At 53.7% G+C, this 21669-nt stretch overlaps 1 protein-coding gene across 1 annotated transcript in view; it reads right to left on the reverse strand.

The window, feature by feature from the left end:
- LOC122388816 overlaps window positions 1–21669 on the reverse strand; it is a 142360-nt gene that overhangs the window by 61580 nt on the left and 59111 nt on the right. The window contains exon 3 of the mRNA XM_043380214.1: window positions 16722–16841. Within this exon, the coding sequence (XP_043236149.1) occupies window positions 16722–16841 (120 nt within the window). The remainder of the gene's footprint in view (window positions 1–16721; window positions 16842–21669) is intronic.

Genomic DNA, 21669 nt, shown 5'->3' on the forward strand with positions numbered 1-21669 from the left:
GTCTTGGGCCGTGGCTCCTCCAGCGGCTCCGAAGACGTCGTCTTTTCGGAGATGGCTGCCGGCAGCCTCCCAGTTTCGGCGTTGACGGGCACCGCCGGGGCCGCCGGGGTGCTTCAGCACACCATTGGCTGCGGCCCACTGCAGCATTGGCAGATGACGGGGCGGTCTCCCCATGGAGAGACGAGGAGGGCTTTAGACTCCGGGCCACAGCCCAGAAGTCGCGTTTGCCCGGCGACAGCCCGGCTCCATCCTCGCCTTTGTGCTTTGGGTCATCATTTGTCCCCCTGGCGGAGAGAGTCATCTCCCCGTCTTTATTTGTCAATGTTTTATGCTGCTCACCGCTCAGGGGAGACTTTTCTGCATTGAGCAGATCTGGCATGGGCAAGGTTCGCGCCTTAACGGAACCATGATCGGATGGTGAGAGTTCATCCGACTTCAAGGTCATAATCGTCACCTTGGGACGGCCCTCTGGCTCGTTCCTGTGTGGTTCAGGCGGTACGTCACCTTCCACATCAATGGCCTCATTTTGGCCGACCTTCATTTCAGCCAGACTTCTCACCTGTCTCAGCTGACGACAGTGGGAATTCTGGTGACCGGGCTGATTCAGCGAATCATTGCCGTGGTACCCGTGAAGCGCGTAGCCAAAGACCGTGTCTATGGCCCGCAGACCCTCTCCGATCTCAATCTGCCTCCACAACACGACACGATACAAATAATCGATGCCGATTAGGAGATCCACCTCCCCACCGTCAAAATCGTCGGCCATCAAATCCGGCAGTCCGGAAGGCCAAGTGGGTGGTGAGGTGGCTGGGAGGGGTGAGCACAGCAACTCTGTGCTCCACATCTTCAGCGTCACGGGATCGCCACCGAACCGACTTCGGAGCGTCACTTGTACCTGATCATACGGTCTAGCTGCTTCCGTCCGTTCCTGGAAGCCGGAACAGGCAAACATGCCCGTACCTGTTACAGGGAGTCCCAGCTCCTTGGCCAGAGAATCTCTGACATAGGAGGTATCTGAACCTCCATCAATGAGGAGGCGTGCCTTTCGCTTGCCTTCCGGTCCCTCGACATCAACCAATGCCGTCAGGAAAAACGTTTCTTTTCCAGAGATGCCTGTGGCATTGTAACATCTGTGGCTCTGGGAACCTGAGTCACCAGCTTCGGCATCGGACTGACCACCCTCAGTTGTGGCCTCCACAGGGCAGAAAGGTGGAGCCTCGAGCGACAGCTCGGGCCTCTCTTCACCGATCTCCTCATGTGGGGCAGCCCTCGCAAAGTGAAGCAGCGAGTGGTGCCTGTTGCCACAGATGGCACACGAGTCGCCACGACAGACTCCGGCCACATGACCCGTCCCGAGGCACTGATAGCAGGCTTTGGAAGCCCTGGCGCTCTTCCATCGGGCCTCCACTGGGAGCTCCTGGAACTCCGCGCACTGATCCAGCCGGTGGGAGCCGCGCCCGCAGCACCCGCACACTGGCGCGCTGGGCTGTTTCCCTGGGCACGCTGTGCGTTGGGCGTGCAGACTGCTGATGGCAGACGGCGCCGAGATCGGAGTGTCGGATGAACCGGCACTAGCCTTGCCTCCCCTGGCCGACTCTCGGATTCGCATCTCATGTTGCAGGAATTCCAGAAACTCGGAGAAGTCGCTGCTCTCTCGTCTGGCCCACTCGAGACGCCAGCTTTCTGGGATTTTATCTCTCACGACCGGCAGCATCAGACTAGAGAAACTGTCAGAACTGACTCCCAGGGTACTCAGCGCGCGAGTATGCGCCATCAAATGATCTATGAGAGACCTCATCGCCTTCAGGTCATTTTGGGGGACCGACGGCATGCTCAACATGTCTCTCATTAAGGTCTCTCGGACCAGGTCATCACGCTTGAAGCGCTCTTTGAGAGCTGAGACAGCTTCAGCGTACCCGCCACCTGAGACGGGTATGCCCTCAACGCATCTCAGAGCCACTCCAGCCAAGTGCGATTTAAGCACCACAAATCTCTGGATATCCGCGAAGCCAGGATTGTTGTGGACCGAGATTTCAAATAGTTCCCAGAACTCAGACCATTTCATGATGTCCCCGTGAAAAGTAGGAATTTTCACGGAGATGGAAGACTTAAAATCAGCGTTTCCCGACACAGTCGGTGGCTCAGCCCTTTCCTTGGCTTCCTCAGCCCTTTCAAGGCGGGTGAGGAGGCGAGAGCCAAGAAACACCTCATCCTCCATGGTCTGCATGTGACCAGAATCATCTACCTGCCCTAGCTTGTCGAGCTCAGCCTGTGTGCTGTGCAGCTCGCTCTGCAACTTCTGAACATGGTGGAGCTTGAGGGCAAGTAGGTCTGGGTCCAAGTTTTTACGATCACCTTCTCGGTAAATTCGAAGCTCATTGCACAGTTTCGTGGCCTTTGAACGAAGTTTTGTTCTCGTACTCAAAAGTTCATCCATGATAAGACAGGCTTCAAAATTCAACTTAAATTCAAGTACCAAGTGGACTGTATGTTAAACAAATTATAGCAAAACCATCTAACCGGACATCAATCCGATCAAGCGGAAAAAAACTCAATTTCACGAGAGGAGAATTACAGCAAGGTAGGAATCGAAAGTCAGTCCAATCGCCAAGACGGTAGTCCCAACGAAGGCCAGCCCAATCGCCAGGACAGAAGTCCCAACAAAGCCAGTCCAATCGCCAAGACGGAAGTCCCAACGAAAGAAAAGACGATCCGGCCCCGGTGGACTTATGTCAGGAACTCAGCCCGACTGTTCGATTCCCCTCTCGCCTCTGGCCTTTGTCCAAATCAAATCTAACCAAAAGACTGTGGATTTGGCTCCTCACGTCTTATTGCCACGATAAGTCAATCAAACAGACAAACAAAACTGTGCAATGCAATGACTTGATATTACAACGTGACTCGAATGCGACATGAGCGCAGTCGCTACCCGTAAATTGCCTCCTTGAAACCACGGTGAGGCCATGGGAACGAGTTAAGTGCCGCAAACATGTAAATTAAATTCCGGTAGCCAAAAGAGGATCTTGTTAGAGGTAGGACTGCAGTCCCATCTCTTTAGATTTTGGCTGTTCGGCGCAATTTAGTTGGTGGGCTTCGAACAGGACAGTAGTCCCATTCTCAACAGCGTGCAACAAATTACGCCGAACACGTTGCCGCGGAGCGAGCTGACATAGCCGGCACATCAGTCCGACTCCGAGAGCCACACCACACGGACAACGTTCCGGTTCCGCCCGAATCTCCTGCGAGAGTGCGCCGCCGCCGCGGCACCGGCCCCACATCACCGCCAGTCACGTGATCCACGGGTCACCAATCAGCGAACGCGCCGCGCGGCGCGGCCGAGCGCCCGCCGGGTAGACTGCGCCGCAGCGCTGCTCGCTGCAGCAGCGGCGGCCAGCCGGTTGGCCCGGCGGCCGTAAAGATGTAACAAATACTAACACCCACAGAAGCACGGGCATAGCAGTAGGATGTGGGGCTAGGTGTCTGTCCACCTCTTCATTGAAAGAACAACGTATACAGCGCCTGGTCCCGCCGAAGCTCGGTATCGACCGTGACTTATTCACAACTGGCGGATCCAGGAAGCGGTCTTGGACACTGCGGGGGCTTACCCCAAAAAGGTTTCTCGGAATTAATTTAAAAAAAACTCTGATTTCGATTCCTTGCGCACTGCTGTGCAGTGTGATTAACCAACATTTCCTCAGAAAAGTTGTGAAGTTTTCTTTGATTCTCGAAAAGCGATTTCGGGCGCTGCCAATGTGGGGGAAGACATTTGCCCCAAATGCCTTTCCCTGGATCCGCCAGTGGGTTGCCCCACTCCGAGCTTGACTAAAACCATTTTCAAACCCCACCAGAAACCGATGGTAAGGTGAATTTAAATCCAATAACTCATCTCTGTCTGCCCGCCTAAATATGTATACAACACATGGTACGGCACCCGGCCCTGTCTGAGCTATGAGCCGATCGCGATATTTTCGGCTTTCCCCGACCCAAGCTCGATTAGGAACGTTCTCCTTCCCCACCCGATTGCTGATGTCAATTCAAATTCAATACCTCATCTCTGTCGGCCCGACCATAACCCATTCATTGCACACCGTTCAGCGCCCCGCCCCGCCAGAAGTATCCTAGCGCGCTGAGCAGTTGCCTCCAGCCGCGTCATCGCGAGGCCCCGCGCGGCCCATAAATTAATACATTGCGCGAATAGCCGTGTCGCCCCCCTGGTCACCGACAAGCGAAATTGGCTGACACATTTCGGGGCCAAGTTTATTCAAGCGGAATACATCAGGGCCTCCTCTAACATACCCACTGGGTGGGCGAATGCCCACCCAGTCACCACAATTGCCCACCCAGTGGCGTCGATTTGCCCACCCAGAAGCAAATGCAAAAATTCTGGTCCGGCCGGACGTCCGGTACTACCTTTCTGGTCTTAAGCAAACTGGATGCTGTTTGAAGGTCAAAAAAAGTTTTCTGGTTGCCCGATATTCAGGGGCGTAGCCAGGATTTCCTCAAGGAGGGGGCCAAACGCACAGGGGCCCAAGATAACCCCCTCAAAATCCAAAAAGCCATCTGGTTGCATCCAATATTTTTTGGAGGGGGCCCAAATAAATAGGAAAAAAATATTTATTAACAAAAATATTAGAACTTAGGGGGTAAGCAGTCCATGGGCCCTGTTAGATAGGCCCACGAATAGCTTCATAGAGTCGCCAGTCGGTTTTGAGGGCGGTCTGAGGGCCCGTAGGTCGGATGAGGGTTCTTCAGACCGTCAGAGGCCCCTACAGCGCATGAGAGCCTCGTAAGCCGTCTGAGGGTCATATAAGCCGCCTAAGGGCCACTAAGACCGACAAAAGCCCTCCTTGCACTTGCAGAGGCCCAGTCATGCCGACGGAGAGGCTCTCTTAGACAAACTAAGGACCCTGTGACCTTAGTTCAGGGCATTTGAGGGCTTCCTCAAACCGATAGGGCCCCCTCAAATCGACAGTGGATCCGATCCCAGCTCCCTCAAACCGATATAGGGTCAGACCATCAGTCGGAACGCATTGATTCTGTTTACACACCGTTGGACCCAAGTTGGACCCATCCCATCCAACTGGCCCCCTGGTTTCAATAGGGCCCCAAGGCTCTAAAATTGGGGCTCTCTTGGCCAAAGTATAACTACTCAGCTGTGTCAAAGGATCTGCCGCAGGGGCCTTTGCGTCGCCAAGGGCCCACTGTGTCAGCCAGGGGCCCCTATAGAATAAGGACCCCTGGCTTCCAGGGGGGGCATGGTCCCTTTGGCCCCCTCCTTGGCTATGCCACTGCAGGTGACAAACGTTCTTCCAGGCGACCAGGGGGCAGGGGCCAGGCGACCAGGCCCCCAGGCGACCAGGGGCCCCCAGGCGACTAGCCCTCAAGCGACCGGGGCCCCCTAGGCGACCAGGGGCCCCAGAAAACCGGGGGTCATCGGATGAGTGCAGGGGCCCATTGGGTCATCAGAAGGCCAGAGAAATGAAACTTCGATATCAATTTTCTTCCGAGTAAAAGACGTTTTATCCAGTGTTTGAAAAAATATCCCGGGGCCTGAGGGGCTCTCCCATGGCGCGTTTTGCGCTCAAGGGAGGGGGCCATTGCCCCCGTGGCCCCTCCCCCTTGGCTACGCCCCTGCCGATATTGTTATTCATGGACAAAGCCAGCTAAATCTCTAAATACGGCTGAGCTGAACAGTGAACAAATAAGCAAGAATCATTACCGGTTCGGGTAGCCTTTACTACAATGTATTATGTTAGTTAGCCCTCGCCCGATGAGGGGGGTTGATGCACCCCCCTAAGGTTTTTCACAAATAACGTAAAAACGGCGGCGCTCAAATTTCGCATACCCTCTGGGGCAACCTTTTGGCACTTGTCCTGAAAATTTCAGGTCTCTAGTCTTTTCAGGTCAGGTCACCAGGTCACAAACCCGGTACAAGGTCAGGGGAAAATTGGACTAACAGTTTAGCGGCAACCGAATGCCAGAGTTTTTCGTTGATAGCGTGAGTTCTATAGCACGTAGCGCTACCAAATTTAAGACACGACTTGGAGCATCTGTTTGTCACTTGGCCTTGGAGTTTTAGGTTCCAGTGACCCGAGGTCAGGTCACAAGGTCACAAAAACTGGTGCATTGTCAAAATAGCAAGAATACCGAATAAGAATACCTACCTACCACGCAGTTTGCAGAGGGCTGTACATGTAACTCTGGAACGAATCGCTCGAGCATTGCTAACCATAAAACATACGACAAACGTTAACTTTGCAAACTATCATCTTATTTCCAATAACGGCACTGCTTATTTCGCCTCACCCCCGCCCCCCCCCCCGGTAACAGGTTATGAAATTGGTTGAACCCCAAAACAGTGGCTGGATCCACCCTTGGGCAGGGGAGTAGCGAAAATTTTGCCCACCCAGTGAAAAATCCTTAGAGGAGGCCCTGGAATACATCCCGATCGAGCGGATACCATATTCAGGCACACTTCGTTAGGTATGAGTAAAATATGAGCGCTTTGCGCTGATAGTCACTGGAATGTAAAGTGCGACCAAGCTAAAAAATTCGGCAGTAACTCCCAGCGGACCAATAGTCTAAAAGTTGGCGCAATCGATAGCTTGTTTGCAAGTTCCACAGCGAGTTAAGCGATATAAGCATTCTCGGCCAGAGGGTGTGCCGACCTTCACCTGAGAGCAGGAATCAAGAAGGGACAGAATTCGGCAGATGACATCCTGCAAATGTCTGAGATCTTTTATTAAATATCGGACCATTTGAAGCTAGTAACACTTTGATCTACGTGTACTAACAGGATAAAACTGGACAAAACACGGAATGCAGGTCGCACTGTAAAAGCTATAGGTATTGTATGCACATATGATCCTTTAGGGTCCCAATGCGCCTTTGGATGATGGCGTCGGTATAGCTGTGATTTGTGAGGCACTAAGGTGGGACTGATCGCTCCATCAGGGCTGGCGGCACCGGGCGGCCACCATCGCCTTCCCCGCTGGCCATCCATTAGCCGGCCGGACCGCGCCACCGCACGTCCCACGAGCGCCACATACGTCTCGGACACGCCACGCGCACTACTCGATCTCCACATATGGTGCGAGACCGGTGTGCAAAATCATTGCTTGATTCTACGAGGACGACGAAAGTCGAGGAAAACCTGAAACGATGGGGCCTAGATGCTGACAGAGCGCATCGCGTCAGATGCAAATTGGCATTTCCTCTCCCGATTTTGATTTTCCATGCAACACACGAATAGCGGGAACTTCCATAATGCTTTCGTCAGCCTCAAACAGCGCGGTAGCATTCGAGAATATGCCTCGTTGATAAAATGACAGACTATAGGCAGGCTACTAGCAGAAGACCCATTTCTTACCAAAACATCGAGCGATCTCCGATGGCGAGTCGAAAACAGCCGGTCTCGGATGACCGCACTGCACTGTTCACTGTCATATTTTCCTCTACAAAGATACACCAGCCCTGCACATCACATCCCGCCCCAGGCCGCGCACTCGAAGGGTGTTATCAGCTCCGTCTCGAGTCACTGCACTCTCTGGTCGGAGTTCCCTACCGTCCACAGCCACCGAGATCGCTGAGCCCACACACAGTGTCTCACCGCGGGCCTACAAACACACCGTCAGTTGATACAGACCACCCGGCAGCTCGGGAACATCCGACCCGTCTCCCTCCCCCGTCTGCCCGCCCGCTCGCCTGCGCCGGCTGGCGGCAGCGAACCGAGCCCTGCGGCACAGTCTACCGAGCAGGCGCCCAGCCGTGCGCTGCGGCACAGCAAGCCGGCCGGACCGCAAGCGGCAGCGGCGGCGGTGGTAGCAAAAACGGCCCGGCCGCGGCGAAGTAGCACCAGGCTACGGCGCTTCTCATGGAGAGCTCGCCGCGGCCACTGCTACCGACATGTCCTGACCTTTTGCCGCGGGCAGTGGCCGGCCTGTTTAATTTTGTGTCGGCGTAGCTCACCGCTGGCGTTATCGTAAATTGGAGCCGGCGGCCGGCGGCTGCGTCGTCGGCCCGGATTAAAACAGGCGCATGAACGAAGGGCGGCCGTGGAGATGGTCGTGCCGGACGAAATAAGGCGGACCTAGACGAGCCACCGGGGAGAAATGACCAGGGAAGATGTGGGAAAACATGCGACGATACTGAGAGCATGGGCACAGCGACTGATAATCGTATTTCGCCGCGGAAGAGAAAGATAGTGGGGAGAGAAATGAAGATGCATAAAGAAAGAAAAAAGGAGAGAGAGAGAGAGAGAGAGAGAGAGAGAGAGAGAGAGAGAGAGAGAGAGAGAGAGAGAGAGAGAAAGAGAGAGAGAGAGAGAGAGAGAGAGAGAGAGAGAGAGAGAGAGAGAGAGAGAGAGAGAGAGAGAGAGAGAGAGAGAGAGAGAGAGAGAGAGAGAGAGAGAGAAGATGGGGAGGGAGGCAGAGAGGCAGGAAGGGAAAGCCTTCTGAATGTCTCACGACTTTCTCTTAACTTGTTGCATCAAAGAACCAACATTACACCAAGGGTCAAGTATATTTCGATGAAACTATGGCATAGCTGTGTAACCAATTCAGTCAGCCACGTCTTTTCATCCATCTGGACAGGAGCCTCGAATGCCTCTCAAACGGCGTCATTCTTCCCCCCCCCCCCCACCCTCAAGAAGTATCGCATGCGGCACCGTGTCGATCAGATACCAATGCGATGCGCACCTACAGATGCGTGATCGCTATGCAATTCTGGGAACTTCAGACAAAAAGTGAACTACACCAACCTACCGATCACAACGATCATACCGGCCTGATCAGCGAGCGGAACCATGTCGCCGGTTTAATAACAACCACGATTCAGAGGCACTCACGTGTCCAAACCAATCCCAGCCAACATAAACTCCATAGCAACGAGAGTAAACACTCAACGGCCCCAGTATTAAACATTCCAAACCTCCAATAGCCTCAGTACTAAATCCAAAGACCGGGAATGGAAAGTCACGAAATGTCACAGGATATGCGATACGACCATTATCCTTTCGCAAGCAGCTGCTCCTGCCCAGCGCTTAAACTTTTCCCATCTTGTTCGTCGAATTCAGAACCCGATGTAAACATCACTGAATACGTAAAATAACTCAGTACCTAATTATAATTTTGTACCAATGTAAGTCAACTGCTTGTGCTTACGTGTTTTGTTCGTATAGTCAAAATATATGCCCATGTCTATCAGGCTGTGCGCTGTTCTGCCACGACCCAAGCCGTCCCACGCCACTGTGCGCCGCAGTACGTCACTGTGCGCCGCAGCACGCCGCGCTCATCACCTGGCGGCGGCGAATGCGGCGCGTTATTTTAGTGAGCGGCGCAGCAGCTGCGTACAGCTGTTGACGACATCCGGCGCACCGGCGGCGAGCAGCGGTGGCGGTGGTGGTCAGAGACAAGCGCGGAATCGGAAATCGAGCGTTACGATGCATCGGTACAGCTATCACTACAACAAGACCTCAACGAAATCCACAAATATGGTCGAGAATGGGCAATTACATTCAACGCTACGAAGACCATCCAACAAACATTTTCACACAGACATCAGTACACACCACCAAAGCTCACTTTCGAGGGCGCAAACGTACCCATTCATAAAACTCATACTCACCTTGGCTTGACACTTTCTAAGGACCTACGCTTCCACCAACACGTCAATGCAATATGCAACAAGGTACACAAATCACTCAGTCCACTCTACTCCATTGCACGTTACATACCAAGGCCCATTCTCGACCAAATTTACAAGACGTATATAAGACCTTACTTTGACTACTGTGACACAATATATGACGGACACATAACAATACAAGACGCTGCCCGACTTGACACGCTACAAAACAGAGCAGGGAGACTTGTGACGGGGGCTATGTTCAGGACGTCAACCGAAAAACTTCTACAAGACTTGGGCTGGGACAAACTGACTGTAAGACGACAAATACACAAACTCACTTTATATCATACATTCACTAATCCAAGACACCAAACGCCAAATTATATCACGATGATCATGCCAGAAACACGTGCAGAAAACACCGGCAGAACACTACGCAACTCCAACACACACACCATGCCTCCCAACCGAACCACATCCTTCCAGAAGTCCTTTTTCCCCTCAACAGGCAAATCCTGGAACCAGCTTCCCGAATCCATCCGATCCCTTCCTCCTCGTTCCTTTCAACGAGAGATCTCGAGGCGACTGGGGGTGCCTGGGCCTTCTCCCTTTTACAAAATTGGCACTAAAATGGGCAATATTTTCCATTCTAGGCTACGAATGCAAATGTCACAACTAAATTCACATTTATTTCAAATACAAAGGCACGATACACCTGAATGTGCTTGTGGCTTTGAAACAGAAAATATTCATCATTTCATTCTCGCGTGTCCCAACTACAATTTGCAGAGACAGGAACTTTACCGGGACATGTTGCAAATTTTTGGCGAAAATTTTGGTCAAATGTCAACTACACGGTTATTACGTGTTCTTTTGCATGGCGACGATCTTGGCGGCGGGGACTGTCGTGCGGTGGCTATGCATTTCCAAAATTTCTTGCTTCGTTCGCACAGATTTACCTATTAATTTACCTACCTCATTCAGTTTTGTGGGCGGCGTCCCCGGTGGGCTGAGTGACGTCAGCGCGGGTTGGGTCGGTGGCCTGTCGTGGCGGCGGCAGTGGTAGTTTTGTTTCAATACGCTACGTTACCTTCATTACGTTGTATGTTTATGTTATATTCGACGTTGATCTGAAGGCTATGTTCATGTTGTTTTATGTTTATGATGTCTATCTGATTATGTTACAAGAGGTGGTGCCTAGAGTCAAGCACAATGTGCTTTTGCACCACTCTTATATTATTTTGCTTTATCTCTGTTATTCATGTTCATTTTCCGATCGTTTTACTTATAGGTTGTCGATGCGCAACAAACATTCTGGAATGGAATGGAATGGAATCGGTCATCATGAACGCGTTGCAGACCTACCAGCTAAGTAACTTTTGAAGAAGAAAAAAAAAGATTAATAAACTGAGTTGTTATGCATTATCCTAGAACTCTTGCTTGAGTTTGGACGAACGGATTGTCACATACAAGTGATCCGTGGGTCACGTCAAAGAAAGATTTACCAACTTTTCTTAACGTTTCCTTTATTTACTAGATAAGTCTTCAGGGCTTTAGCAATAACAAAAAGCGGCGACACGCTGTTACACATTCTTTAGAATATGCAATGAAATATGAATAAATGTATCTAACTAAAATGCATCATTTAGAACATCCTGGTCTGTACCTGAAGTGAAGCACAACCCGTCGCAGTACGAGCATGATTTAACGGCGCTTCAAGGAGCTTCCTCGTGGAACATTCGCCCGATTTGTCAATCTCGGCAGCACAGTATGCTGACGCCATTCCCATCAGACCTGACCTGACCCCTGGCTGCAGCAGCTCAGCCAGCATTCCGCCGGTTCAGCCGGGTCAGCTCAGCTCTCTGATGAGCGCCAGATACCTTCGTCCGAGCGACGGACAACGCTACGTGGCTGTCGCAGAATTTACGTCCCAATTTGCCCAGGCAAATTAGACACTCTGTCTGTGTGACCGCCGCATGTATGAATGCTTATGCATGTGCACCGGCTGTGGCTCGTCGCCGGCTAGGTAGACCGCCGGGACCGGCCGGCCGTGAGGGCGCCGGCCGCCCGGGCCCGGCCTGACCGGGCCAGGCCGCCTGACCCTTCCGCCGCCGCGCAGCCTGGGAGGGCCGAGACCGGCCCCCCTGTTTTTGACGCCGGCGTCTGGAATGTGTATTGTCCACGCCGGCGTCCCCGTCCCAGGTGGGCGCGCGGACCGGCCAGGTGCGGCTATTTTTGGGACCACCGCGGTCATGTTTTTCTTCTCCCTTCGTTTCCGGATCTATTCAGCCTCCCCATCTGCGCTATTCGTCGTGACCCCATTTTCGTCATATTTAAGCTGATGTAAACATGTTTCTCGCGCTGTTCTGTTCTGGCCTCCGCAGCGTGCGGACGTGCCTCTGTCCTGTCGTAGCCGTCGCACCGTTCGTTGGACACCGCAATATAGAAATACCTCTTCAGTGCTGTGTCGGGAAGTGCAGAAGCAACGAGACACAGCTTGAGCAGCAGTGAGCGGGCGGAGTTAGAATCGGGCGTGTGCGGCGCGTGCGCAACTCTTCATTCTACACAAGTTACCTTACCTTCACTCCTCTACCCTTCCTGGTCTGCTGAATTGTGGGCCTCCTTGTCGCTTGAATTGTGACTTCTATCTCTACTCACTTAACCTTCCCATTTTACCCTTCCTGGTCTGCTGAATTGTGGGCCTCCTTGTCGCTTGAATTGTGACTTCTATCTCTCACCTGTGTCACGCTGAATTGCCGTGGCTCCTGGCTGCTGAATTGTGGCCATCCTTCATATCCGATCGATCTGCCTAAAGCCCTTCACCTACTTGTGTTGAATAGGGTGTGCACGAGTTTCATTTCACCCAAATGCCGTGGACCCGCCGGTCTGATTAGCCCCAGAAAGGAGTGTTTACAGTCCGCTCCGCCAGAGGAGAGTCGGGCGCCGCGCGGCGCGGCGTCCCGTCGAGCACAGGCCGGCGCGTGGCCGCGACATTTACTGGTCCTCCGGGCCGGATCCATCCGGCAACATGTCAGCAACAGGAGAAACAGAACAGCCTCCCTCAGCAGACCTGGAAGAGAGCGTCCCAAGAGAGAAGCGTCGTGAAGCGGTGAGCGAGGAGTTGAAGGTGCTGCGCCGGAAAAGGGGACAGAAGTTGGCAGCCTTTTCCCGCGCGTGCCACAGAGCAGAATTACTCATCGCCGTTCGTGGGAGTCGCTCAACCTTAGAAGGATTGTTCGAGACAGCCGATGTGGCATTGGAAGGCGTCATCACAGCGAATGATGCACTGGAAGCCTGCCTGTCGTCTGAAGCAGATAAGGCTGATGCAGAGGAGTACTGTGCCAAGGCAGAACGTGATAGAGAAGATATCGTCGAAAGAATCACCCAGCATCTAGCAGAGCGCAGAGATGAGCCGCCATCAGACGCCGGCTCTGTCGTTTCTGTCGCTCAGAAGAGCCAGACGAGTGCCGTCTCAAGAGCATCTCAAGTCGAAGCAGAGGTTGCGTCTAAGATTAAAGCACTACGCCTACAGCAGCTTAAGCGTAGGCAAGAAGAACAGCGACTGCAAGAAAGTCAAGAAGAGGAGAAACAGCGCCGCAGGGAAGAAGAACAGCGCCGTAGGCAACAAGAGGAAGAGCGCCGCAGGCAAGAAGAGCAGCACCAAGAGAGGGAAGCCGAGAGACGAAGACAGCTTCAAGATGCTGAAGATGAAGCTGAAGCAGCCCAGCTCGAAGCTAATCTACGTAAGGAGCTCAACGGTGACCTTCAAGACGAAAGGAGGAACGATTTCGAAGATGAGCTGTTTGCAACAGAAGAAGCCGGAGACAGAAGTCATCAGCGAGAAGTACAGCCATCGTTTGAAAGGACAACCACCGCACCAAGCAATGAAATGGAGGCATGTCGTGAAAAGCTGGTCAAAGGTCCAGGATCTCACCAGAAGAGGCACAACATGTCATGGATAGGAGAGCTGCGCAGTTCGCGTCAGACCCAGCGCACAGAGAGCGCAGCTCCGTTTTCAGCCTTCGCGAAGAGTATCCCAAAACTGACCCTTCCGACCTTCAGTGGTAAGGCTTCAGAATGGCCGAGATGGAGCGGATTGTTCAAAGCGCTGGTGCACGATCAGCCGTCCCTCTCGGACACAGAAAAGATCGCCCACCTTCAGTCATCGGTGAGTGGACTGGCACAGCAGACTATTTCTGGCATGTTATACGATGGAAGTCTGTACCACCAAGCGTTGAAAGCCCTCGAGGAGCGGTTTGGTCAAGATGACGATATCATCAAACACAACCTCAACAGCATCTTCAACGCCCCAGACCCGATGGAAGATGATGCAGAAGCGCTGGAAAGATTCCAAGCGACGGTACACTGCGCCGTGACTATCCTCCAGAGCATGGGGGCAGATGCTGACCTTCACAGCAGTGACAGCTTGCATCGGACGGTGGAAAAACTCCCTCGGGAGCTGAGACGAGAGTGGGGAAAGTTCTCACTGGAACTGAAGCCGACCAGACCATCACTTCTAGACGTGGACTCGTGGCTGAAGACCCAAGTGAAGATCAGCAGAAGCTGTCCAAAGGGAAAAGGGGACGGCGAAGAAGTCGGCGCCAGGCAAAGAAAGGAACACGCCCATGAGACCTTCCAAAGACAAACCTTCTTCACAGCCGCGAATCCAAAGCAGAAGTGCTCGGCATGTGAAGGCCAGCACGATCTGCAGCAGTGTCGGATTTTCATCGGGAAGTCTCCTGATGACAGGCTTGAGCACGCATTCAGCCAGCGGTTGTGCCTCTACTGCCTCAGGAAGGGCCATCGCGTGGCAGACTGCGGAAAGGCAAGGCGCTGTGAAAGGGATGGCTGCAAGTACCGACATCACGCCCTTCTCCACGGCAGTCGGCCAGTCAGGTCGCGACAACCTGATGACCCAGTGACAAAGCCTGATGCAGGCAACGAGGGAGCAGACGCAGCAACACCGGGGGCGGCGCATGTCCTCGACCCAGATCCGGCGCTACAGGTGATGTTTGTCCAGAGCAGAGTCAGTGCTGGAGAGCTCCTGTCCGAACAGAAAGGGGAATCGCGATCTACAGGAGCTTCCAAGACCAAACACAACCAGCCAGTGCCAAAGTCTCAAGAAGAAACACGCTCTCTGGCAGCCCTGGAACGCAAGACGAAGAAGCTGCCAGACAGGTGTGAGACGGGCACAGTGTGGAAAGAAGAGCAAGTGAAGGATCCTGACAAAAGAGGGATCGCTCTGGATATACATCAGGCATCAGAAAAGCATCCGGAGTGTGTTCGCGGGAGATCTGGAGCTCCTCGCCGCCTCCAACACGCCGCGGGCCATACAGTCGCTCGCCCGCGTGACCCAGGTGTTCCCGGGACCAGATGGAAGGGTCCGTTCTGTCCAGCTCAAGACGGCAGGAGGATGCGTGGATAGCTGGCCCGTCGTCAAGATCGCCGTGCTCGAAAAGAAGTGAGCAAAATGCTATGATCGGTCTTGTAAATTTGTGTATCATGTTCCGTTTGCGCCAGCCGGTTAGTGCGAGCCGACGATTGTTTCCTGTCCGGACCCCGCCAAGTCGAGACCTACCAGCCGATACTTCAGCGGCGGTACTGTGTGTAGTGTTCTCGTAGAGTCGAACACGGGGGGGCGGGATGTGACCGCCGCATGTATGAATGCTTATGCATGTGCACCGGCTGTGGCTCGTCGCCGGCTAGGTAGACCGCCGGGACCGGCCGGCCGTGAGGGCGCCGGCCGCCCGGGCCCGGCCTGACCGGGCCAGGCCGCCTGACCCTTCCGCCGCCGCGCAGCCTGGGAGGGCCGAGACCGGCCCCCCTGTTTTTGACGCCGGCGTCTGGAATGTGTATTGTCCACGCCGGCGTCCCCGTCCCAGGTGGGCGCGCGGACCGGCCAGGTGCGGCTATTTTTGGGACCACCGCGGTCATGTTTTTCTTCTCCCTTCGTTTCCGGATCTATTCAGCCTCCCCATCTGCGCTATTCGTCGTGACCCCATTTTCGTCATATTTAAGCTGATGTAAACATGTTTCTCGCGCTGTTCTGTTCTGGCCTCCGCAGCGTGCGGACGTGCCTCTGTCCTGTCGTAGCCGTCGCACCGTTCGTTGGACACCGCAATATAGAAATACCTCTTCAGTGCTGTGTCGGGAAGTGCAGAAGCAACGAGACACAGCTTGAGCAGCAGTGAGCGGGCGGAGTTAGAATCGGGCGTGTGCGGCGCGTGCGCAACTCTTCATTCTACACAAGTTACCTTACCTTCACTCCTCTACCCTTCCTGGTCTGCTGAATTGTGGGCCTCCTTGTCGCTTGAATTGTGACTTCTATCTCTACTCACTTAACCTTCCCATTTTACCCTTCCTGGTCTGCTGAATTGTGGGCCTCCTTGTCGCTTGAATTGTGACTTCTATCTCTACTCACTTGACTCTTAACCTTCCCATTTTACCCTTCCTGGTCTGCTGAATTGTGGGCCTCCTTGTCGCTTGAATTGTGACTTCTATCTCTCACCTGTGTCACGCTGAATTGCCGTGGCTCCTGGCTGCTGAATTGTGGCCATCCTTCATATCCGATCGATCTGCCTAAAGCCCTTCACCTACTTGTGTTGAATAGGGTGTGCACGAGTTTCATTTCACCCAAATGCCGTGGACCCGCCGGTCTGATTAGCCCCAGAAAGGAGTGTTTACAGTCCGCTCCGCCAGAGGAGAGTCGGGCGCCGCGCGGCGCGGCGTCCCGTCGAGCACAGGCCGGCGCGTGGCCGCGACAGTCTGATTTTATGGCGGCTGGACAGTCCCGCGAGGGTTGACTCCGCACTGACCGACACGGAAAGTGCCGACTTTCACAATGGTAAGTGGCTGATTGGTCCCAGGTCAAACATTCGTACCAGACGAAGGCTACTTAGTAAAATTGAAAAGCCACACAGTGATTTATTGTATATAGTTAGTCATGGGAATGAAAATAAATGCAGCTGCAAGGAAATACAGCATGTTAAAGAATCAAAATAACTATGGCGTAAGCCGTAAAGGCTATTCAACACAAACTAAATAAATCAGAGAAAAGGTCCACGCAGTGTCATACAGTTCCCGATCGTCCTTACTTGATGAAGTATGTTTTGCCCTCGTGGTCGACAGCCATCTCCCAGCCGTAGGGCAGGCCGCTGTCGCCCGGTCGCCAGCTCTCCAGAGGCGGCAGCCATGACGACGTCCTCTTCACGTGACTGAAACACAACAGAGAGGGCAAATAGTTAGTTGGCCGCTCACTCATCTCTGAGAAGGGTAGGAAGAGAGTTCCCTGAAATTGACTGAGGTATGGGTTAGCTAGCTGCACGGCGCACTGTTCATGATGAAAATGGTGCACTCATGGAATGATCAGAGCAACTTTCGATTGACCAGGGCTCTTGCAGCCCTAAGCCTTGCAATGAACACTGAGCAGTGAGCACTGCTATCTACACACTAGCGATCAAATAACTATACGAGTACAGCAAATAACAGCTCTTAAAGCTCTGACAGCTCTTTTCCGAGAACTTCTTAGTTTTTTTTTAAAGACTACAAACATATTTGAAGCCACCATATCAGTAAACACTTTCCCCCATCCACAAGCACAGCGGCTGCGTTCTTTCCGCCCGCCCGTTTCTGCTCGATCTGCGGCGCATGCCACGGCGCCGTGGCCGCTTGTCGTACCGTCACGGCTGAGGGGTCAGTCAACGGGCGACACCGGGGCGTAATGGACCGGTGACGGGCCTGGGAGTCGCCGGTGTCACCGGCTGGTGACGCCAGGTGGTGTAGGTGACGCCCGGTGTCAGTGGTGCTGGTGACAGCAGTGTCGGTGGTGCTGGTGACAGTGCAGATGGTGTCTTGACAGCCTCAAAGGCCATAAGTAAGGGAATAATTATTGGCATCATCGTGAGGAGCAATGAAAAGGTGATGTGAAAAGAGAGATAATCTTCGCGGATTTTTACTTATTGTTGAAGTCAGTGTGGATTGATCAGACTGATAAGTAGAAAAAACAGTGGCTTTTAACAGATTAATGCGTTATAAAAGTTGCCACTGGAAGTGCCTGATACAATTACAGTACTCCGGAGCGTCGATTAAAGTGAGCTGGCAAAGACAAAACTTTTATATCAAATCTGAAGCGGCAGCTCATTAGGTCTTAATTGTTCAAATAACCTGGCAAACTTATACGCACGGCCATCACAAACCATAGTGACACGGAAAATATCCTGCTCTTGCGACATCCATAGCTAGGATTCAAAATGAGCTTCAACCAAAGAGAAACAAAAGCGCCCCAACCCGGCACACACCATAGAACGCTGCCGAAGACCGGACCGCGCGCAGAGCTAGCGGCCGGATCAGATGAACTTAACAGCTAATTCACTAGTTACGCTGCCGGTATTAACCAAGAAACATGGCTCCCCGAAGAACCGTGAACGCTGCCGATGGAGTCTGTCCGTCTCCCCAGACTCCCAAGTTACAGTTTATTGCCGCGGAACTAACTAACCAACTAGTCCAGTTAGCGACCCTCGACACACCGCAGTGGATGTCCATTTGGCTGATTTACAGCATGAGTAACGCAATTTTCTCTTCGACAGTTCAACTAACTGGAGTGAAATACCGTTATCCGATTGCTGAATGCATCCTTTTCCCTCGCACCTCGCATCATCCCAAGCTCCCAGCTCCGATGAAATTATTCGCTTCCTCTTCTAACTAATTACCGAACTCTAAACAAACGCTACTTGTCATTTATCTTCCTTTCCCTCGGTCCCGTCATCTTGCCACGTCTAAGCCCTGCCCTGCTCTAACCAATGCCGACACCGCTCAACCGAACAGGAGCGAGTTGAGCGTGTAACGCCGTTCCATTAAACCGCCGAACGAGGCCGATTACATGGGCAAACTTTGAGCGGCTCACGGGGCTCGGAAACTGTGAACGGCGCCAATCTGCTATCAGCTCGTTACCTTCACATCACGAGCAGCGCCGCCCTGAGCGACGCCAGGTTCGCGGAGGCGGGCTTCGCACGGATCCAAACTAGGAAAGTCGCAGTACGCGGTGCTCCGAAATGCGCAGTGGCGGGGTGAGCGGGGACGGCGCCGCATAAATGCAGTCCGAAATGAGCTAGAAATAGACGGGTCGCATTTCTATGCGGTGACTTGAATGTTTGGTTTGAGAGCTTCTGTTTAACGTGAAAATGCCTGAATGGGGTCGTCTAACGGCTCAGAAGCCAACCAGTCGAATGAAATAACAGGCTGGTGACAAAAAGATCCGCTTTTAAGGCAGGACTCTGACGTATGGGCCACAAGTAGATAGACACTAACTGACAGAGCGAAGTGAACCATCGAAAATGCGCCAGCATGTAACCTTCCAGTTCTACGGACTACTACGCAAACAGCTTGACTTAGAACGCAATAAAGGCAAGGTTACTTGGAAGTAATCGATCCTTTTGCACCATGTAACCAGCAGTAGCCAAATACTAACCTTGGTTTCTTTTTGTTCCGCCACGTCAGATTCCAACACGCCTGCACGTTCTGTCTGATAATCTTCTTCGCTTGCTGCTCCATGGTAGATGTGTTACGCCACAGATGAACGATTTCCTTTTCCACAATGCCTTGTTCTTGCCTGTTCGTCTCAGCAGTCCGACTGGGGCAGCAGCTGCCTCGGTTCGAGCCCAGTCGCCGCCGACATCCCTCAATTAATTATCCTCCGGTCGAGTTCCAAACTATTCTCCCGGCGTCCCAGCGTCGTCCTTTCTTCGACAAAACTAATTTCTCACGACGAATGCTAATAAAGACTCGGCCAGTTTCCGTTGTGCTCGACAGCGGTGCGCCGGCTGCGCTGTGGAGTCTCCCTCTCTCCGCAGCCGAGCCGAGCCACAGCGCGGCGGCGAATAACTTTTATTGGCAGCCACTTCTGGCGGTCGCTTTGAGTCAGCGGAATAGTGGCGTCAAAAAGACGGCACAATGCCGCCGGAGGCAGCGGCAAAACGGAGCGCTGATGAGGTCCTTATCGCGTCGCTGCGCGGCCGCTGCCGCCGCCACAGGCGCGCTGCAGACGAAATGGTGTGCCCGGTTCTATAGGAGAGCCAGACCGGAGAGCGCTGCAGTCGGTAATGGAGGGAGAGATGGTGGAGTGCGCCTGTGGGACTGATACCTGACCAGCCCAGTCAGAGCTCTGGCCACGTGGTAGGCAATATTGGAAACAGTGAGCCCTTTTCACTGCACTTTCCACCGTAGCCGGCTTATCAGCTCGGAACCACATCCACTGTGCTCCATCGCGAGCCGTTCGCGCATGGCTCGGTCGCCTCACGTCCACGTCTTCACTTCTCCACACTAACGACCGCCACCTAACGTCACATGCACACACGGGACCTCACATCACGTCACCGTCCTCACTCTGCGGAGCGTCCCGTCTCGACGGCGCGCTCCTCACCACTGGCACCGCCACCGCCGCCGCCCTCACCGCCGCGGCGGCTCCGTGTTGATTCTAACTAATTCCGTCACCGGGCGCCTATGGCCTGGCAGCGGCCCAAAGCGCGTCCGCCGTCGGCCGGCGTCGTCCGAGACGCGACAGTACCTGCCGCCGCCGCGCCGCCGCCACTTGGGCCGGCCGCGGCGTGTCAACAAACGGTGCCGACGGCGCGCCGACACGCAAAGGGTCTGTTCACACGACAGAAGAGAGACGACGCCGTGCCGAGTGTGCCCAGGGCGCCCCTGGGCAAACTGGGCCACTCGCCGGCGCCGAAAAGGGTGGCACCGCTCCAGATATGGGGCGGGTTACGCCGGGGACGCCGCCGCTGTCTTGGGGAGAGGGGAGAGGGTTGGAGGGGGAGGACAGGGGGAGCGGAGCGGAGACGGGGGATGGGATAGAGTTGAAATGGGCCGACAAGAAGTTGTAGCGCAAGGAGTGGGAGACGTGGAACAGGAAGAGTGGCAATGATTCAGGTGTGAGGTGAAATAGCCTGGAGGAGGGGGAGGGGGGAGGGTCGCTAAAGAGAGCACTAGCACTCTCATTATTGTGGGCTAGGCAGAGCTTGATAACGACCATTTCGGCAAAAGCCGTCTGGCATGCGCACTCACATATGGTACACACTACACAGATGGGGTTGTTTTTATTAGGTTACAGTAGCGATAAGCACTCGACCGCAATGCAGAAAACCCACCGCTGGCAAAGAGAATGCCGCCAACCGTCGACCATCTAACAGCCCTGCGCCGGGTCTCCAGTGAGCGTCAGTGCACGCCTCACGTGTGTGTGCCAGCCGGTGGGTGCACGAGACGTCAGCCACATGGCGTCTGCGGTGGGACGACGGTGGTCGGCGGCGACGACGGCAACAACGGCGGACGGCGGCGGGGCGGCGGTGGTAGACGGCGTCGGCGGGGCGGCGGTGGTAGACGGCGTCGGCGGTAGAGTGGCCAGTTTTTCGGTCAGCTGGGGCCACCAGCCCGGTGTGATAAACGTTACAGGCTGCAGGTGGTGTCAGCACGAACGAACACGGCACCTGAGCAGTTCCGCTGTCTCTGTTACGGGCACTCGCCGTCGAGGGGTAATGTTTTTAGTTTGTGTTGATCAAAGGTTCACATTGCCGCGCTGAACTAAATACCTGAAGGGTGACAGGGCCATCGTCTAACTGGTGTTCAGACGCGACAAAAGATAAGTACAACAGAGCCTGCAGTGGCTTATTATCGCACGCACCACACAAGCTTAGGACCGTAGTGAACATACAACTGAGCGTTGCTATCAGACAGTTTGATCCTCCCCACGACGGTCTCAAGCATGGCTGCTGATACCAGTCACACACATCAAATGTACGACAGACGTTGTGACAATCTTGCATAATGCATGCAAATGAAGCGGACTTCGAGCAATGTTCAGTGGCACGATATTACGTACCCATACAAAAATAAGGTTTGTGACTCCAGAAATGAAACTGGCTGAGTGTGAGTGATGACTGAGCAAACCGCATATAACGTTCCGCCTTTACGACAATACATATAAGTGAGCCGACATGAATGCCGGGTTTATGCAAGTGCAGAGTTATTGCAAACATCACTTTCAAG

This window comes from Amphibalanus amphitrite, unplaced genomic scaffold, assembly GCF_019059575.1.
Source record: "Amphibalanus amphitrite isolate SeventyFive unplaced genomic scaffold, NRLGWU_Aamphi_draft 000336F_arrow, whole genome shotgun sequence".
Lineage (NCBI taxonomy): Eukaryota > Metazoa > Arthropoda > Thecostraca > Balanomorpha > Balanidae > Amphibalanus > Amphibalanus amphitrite.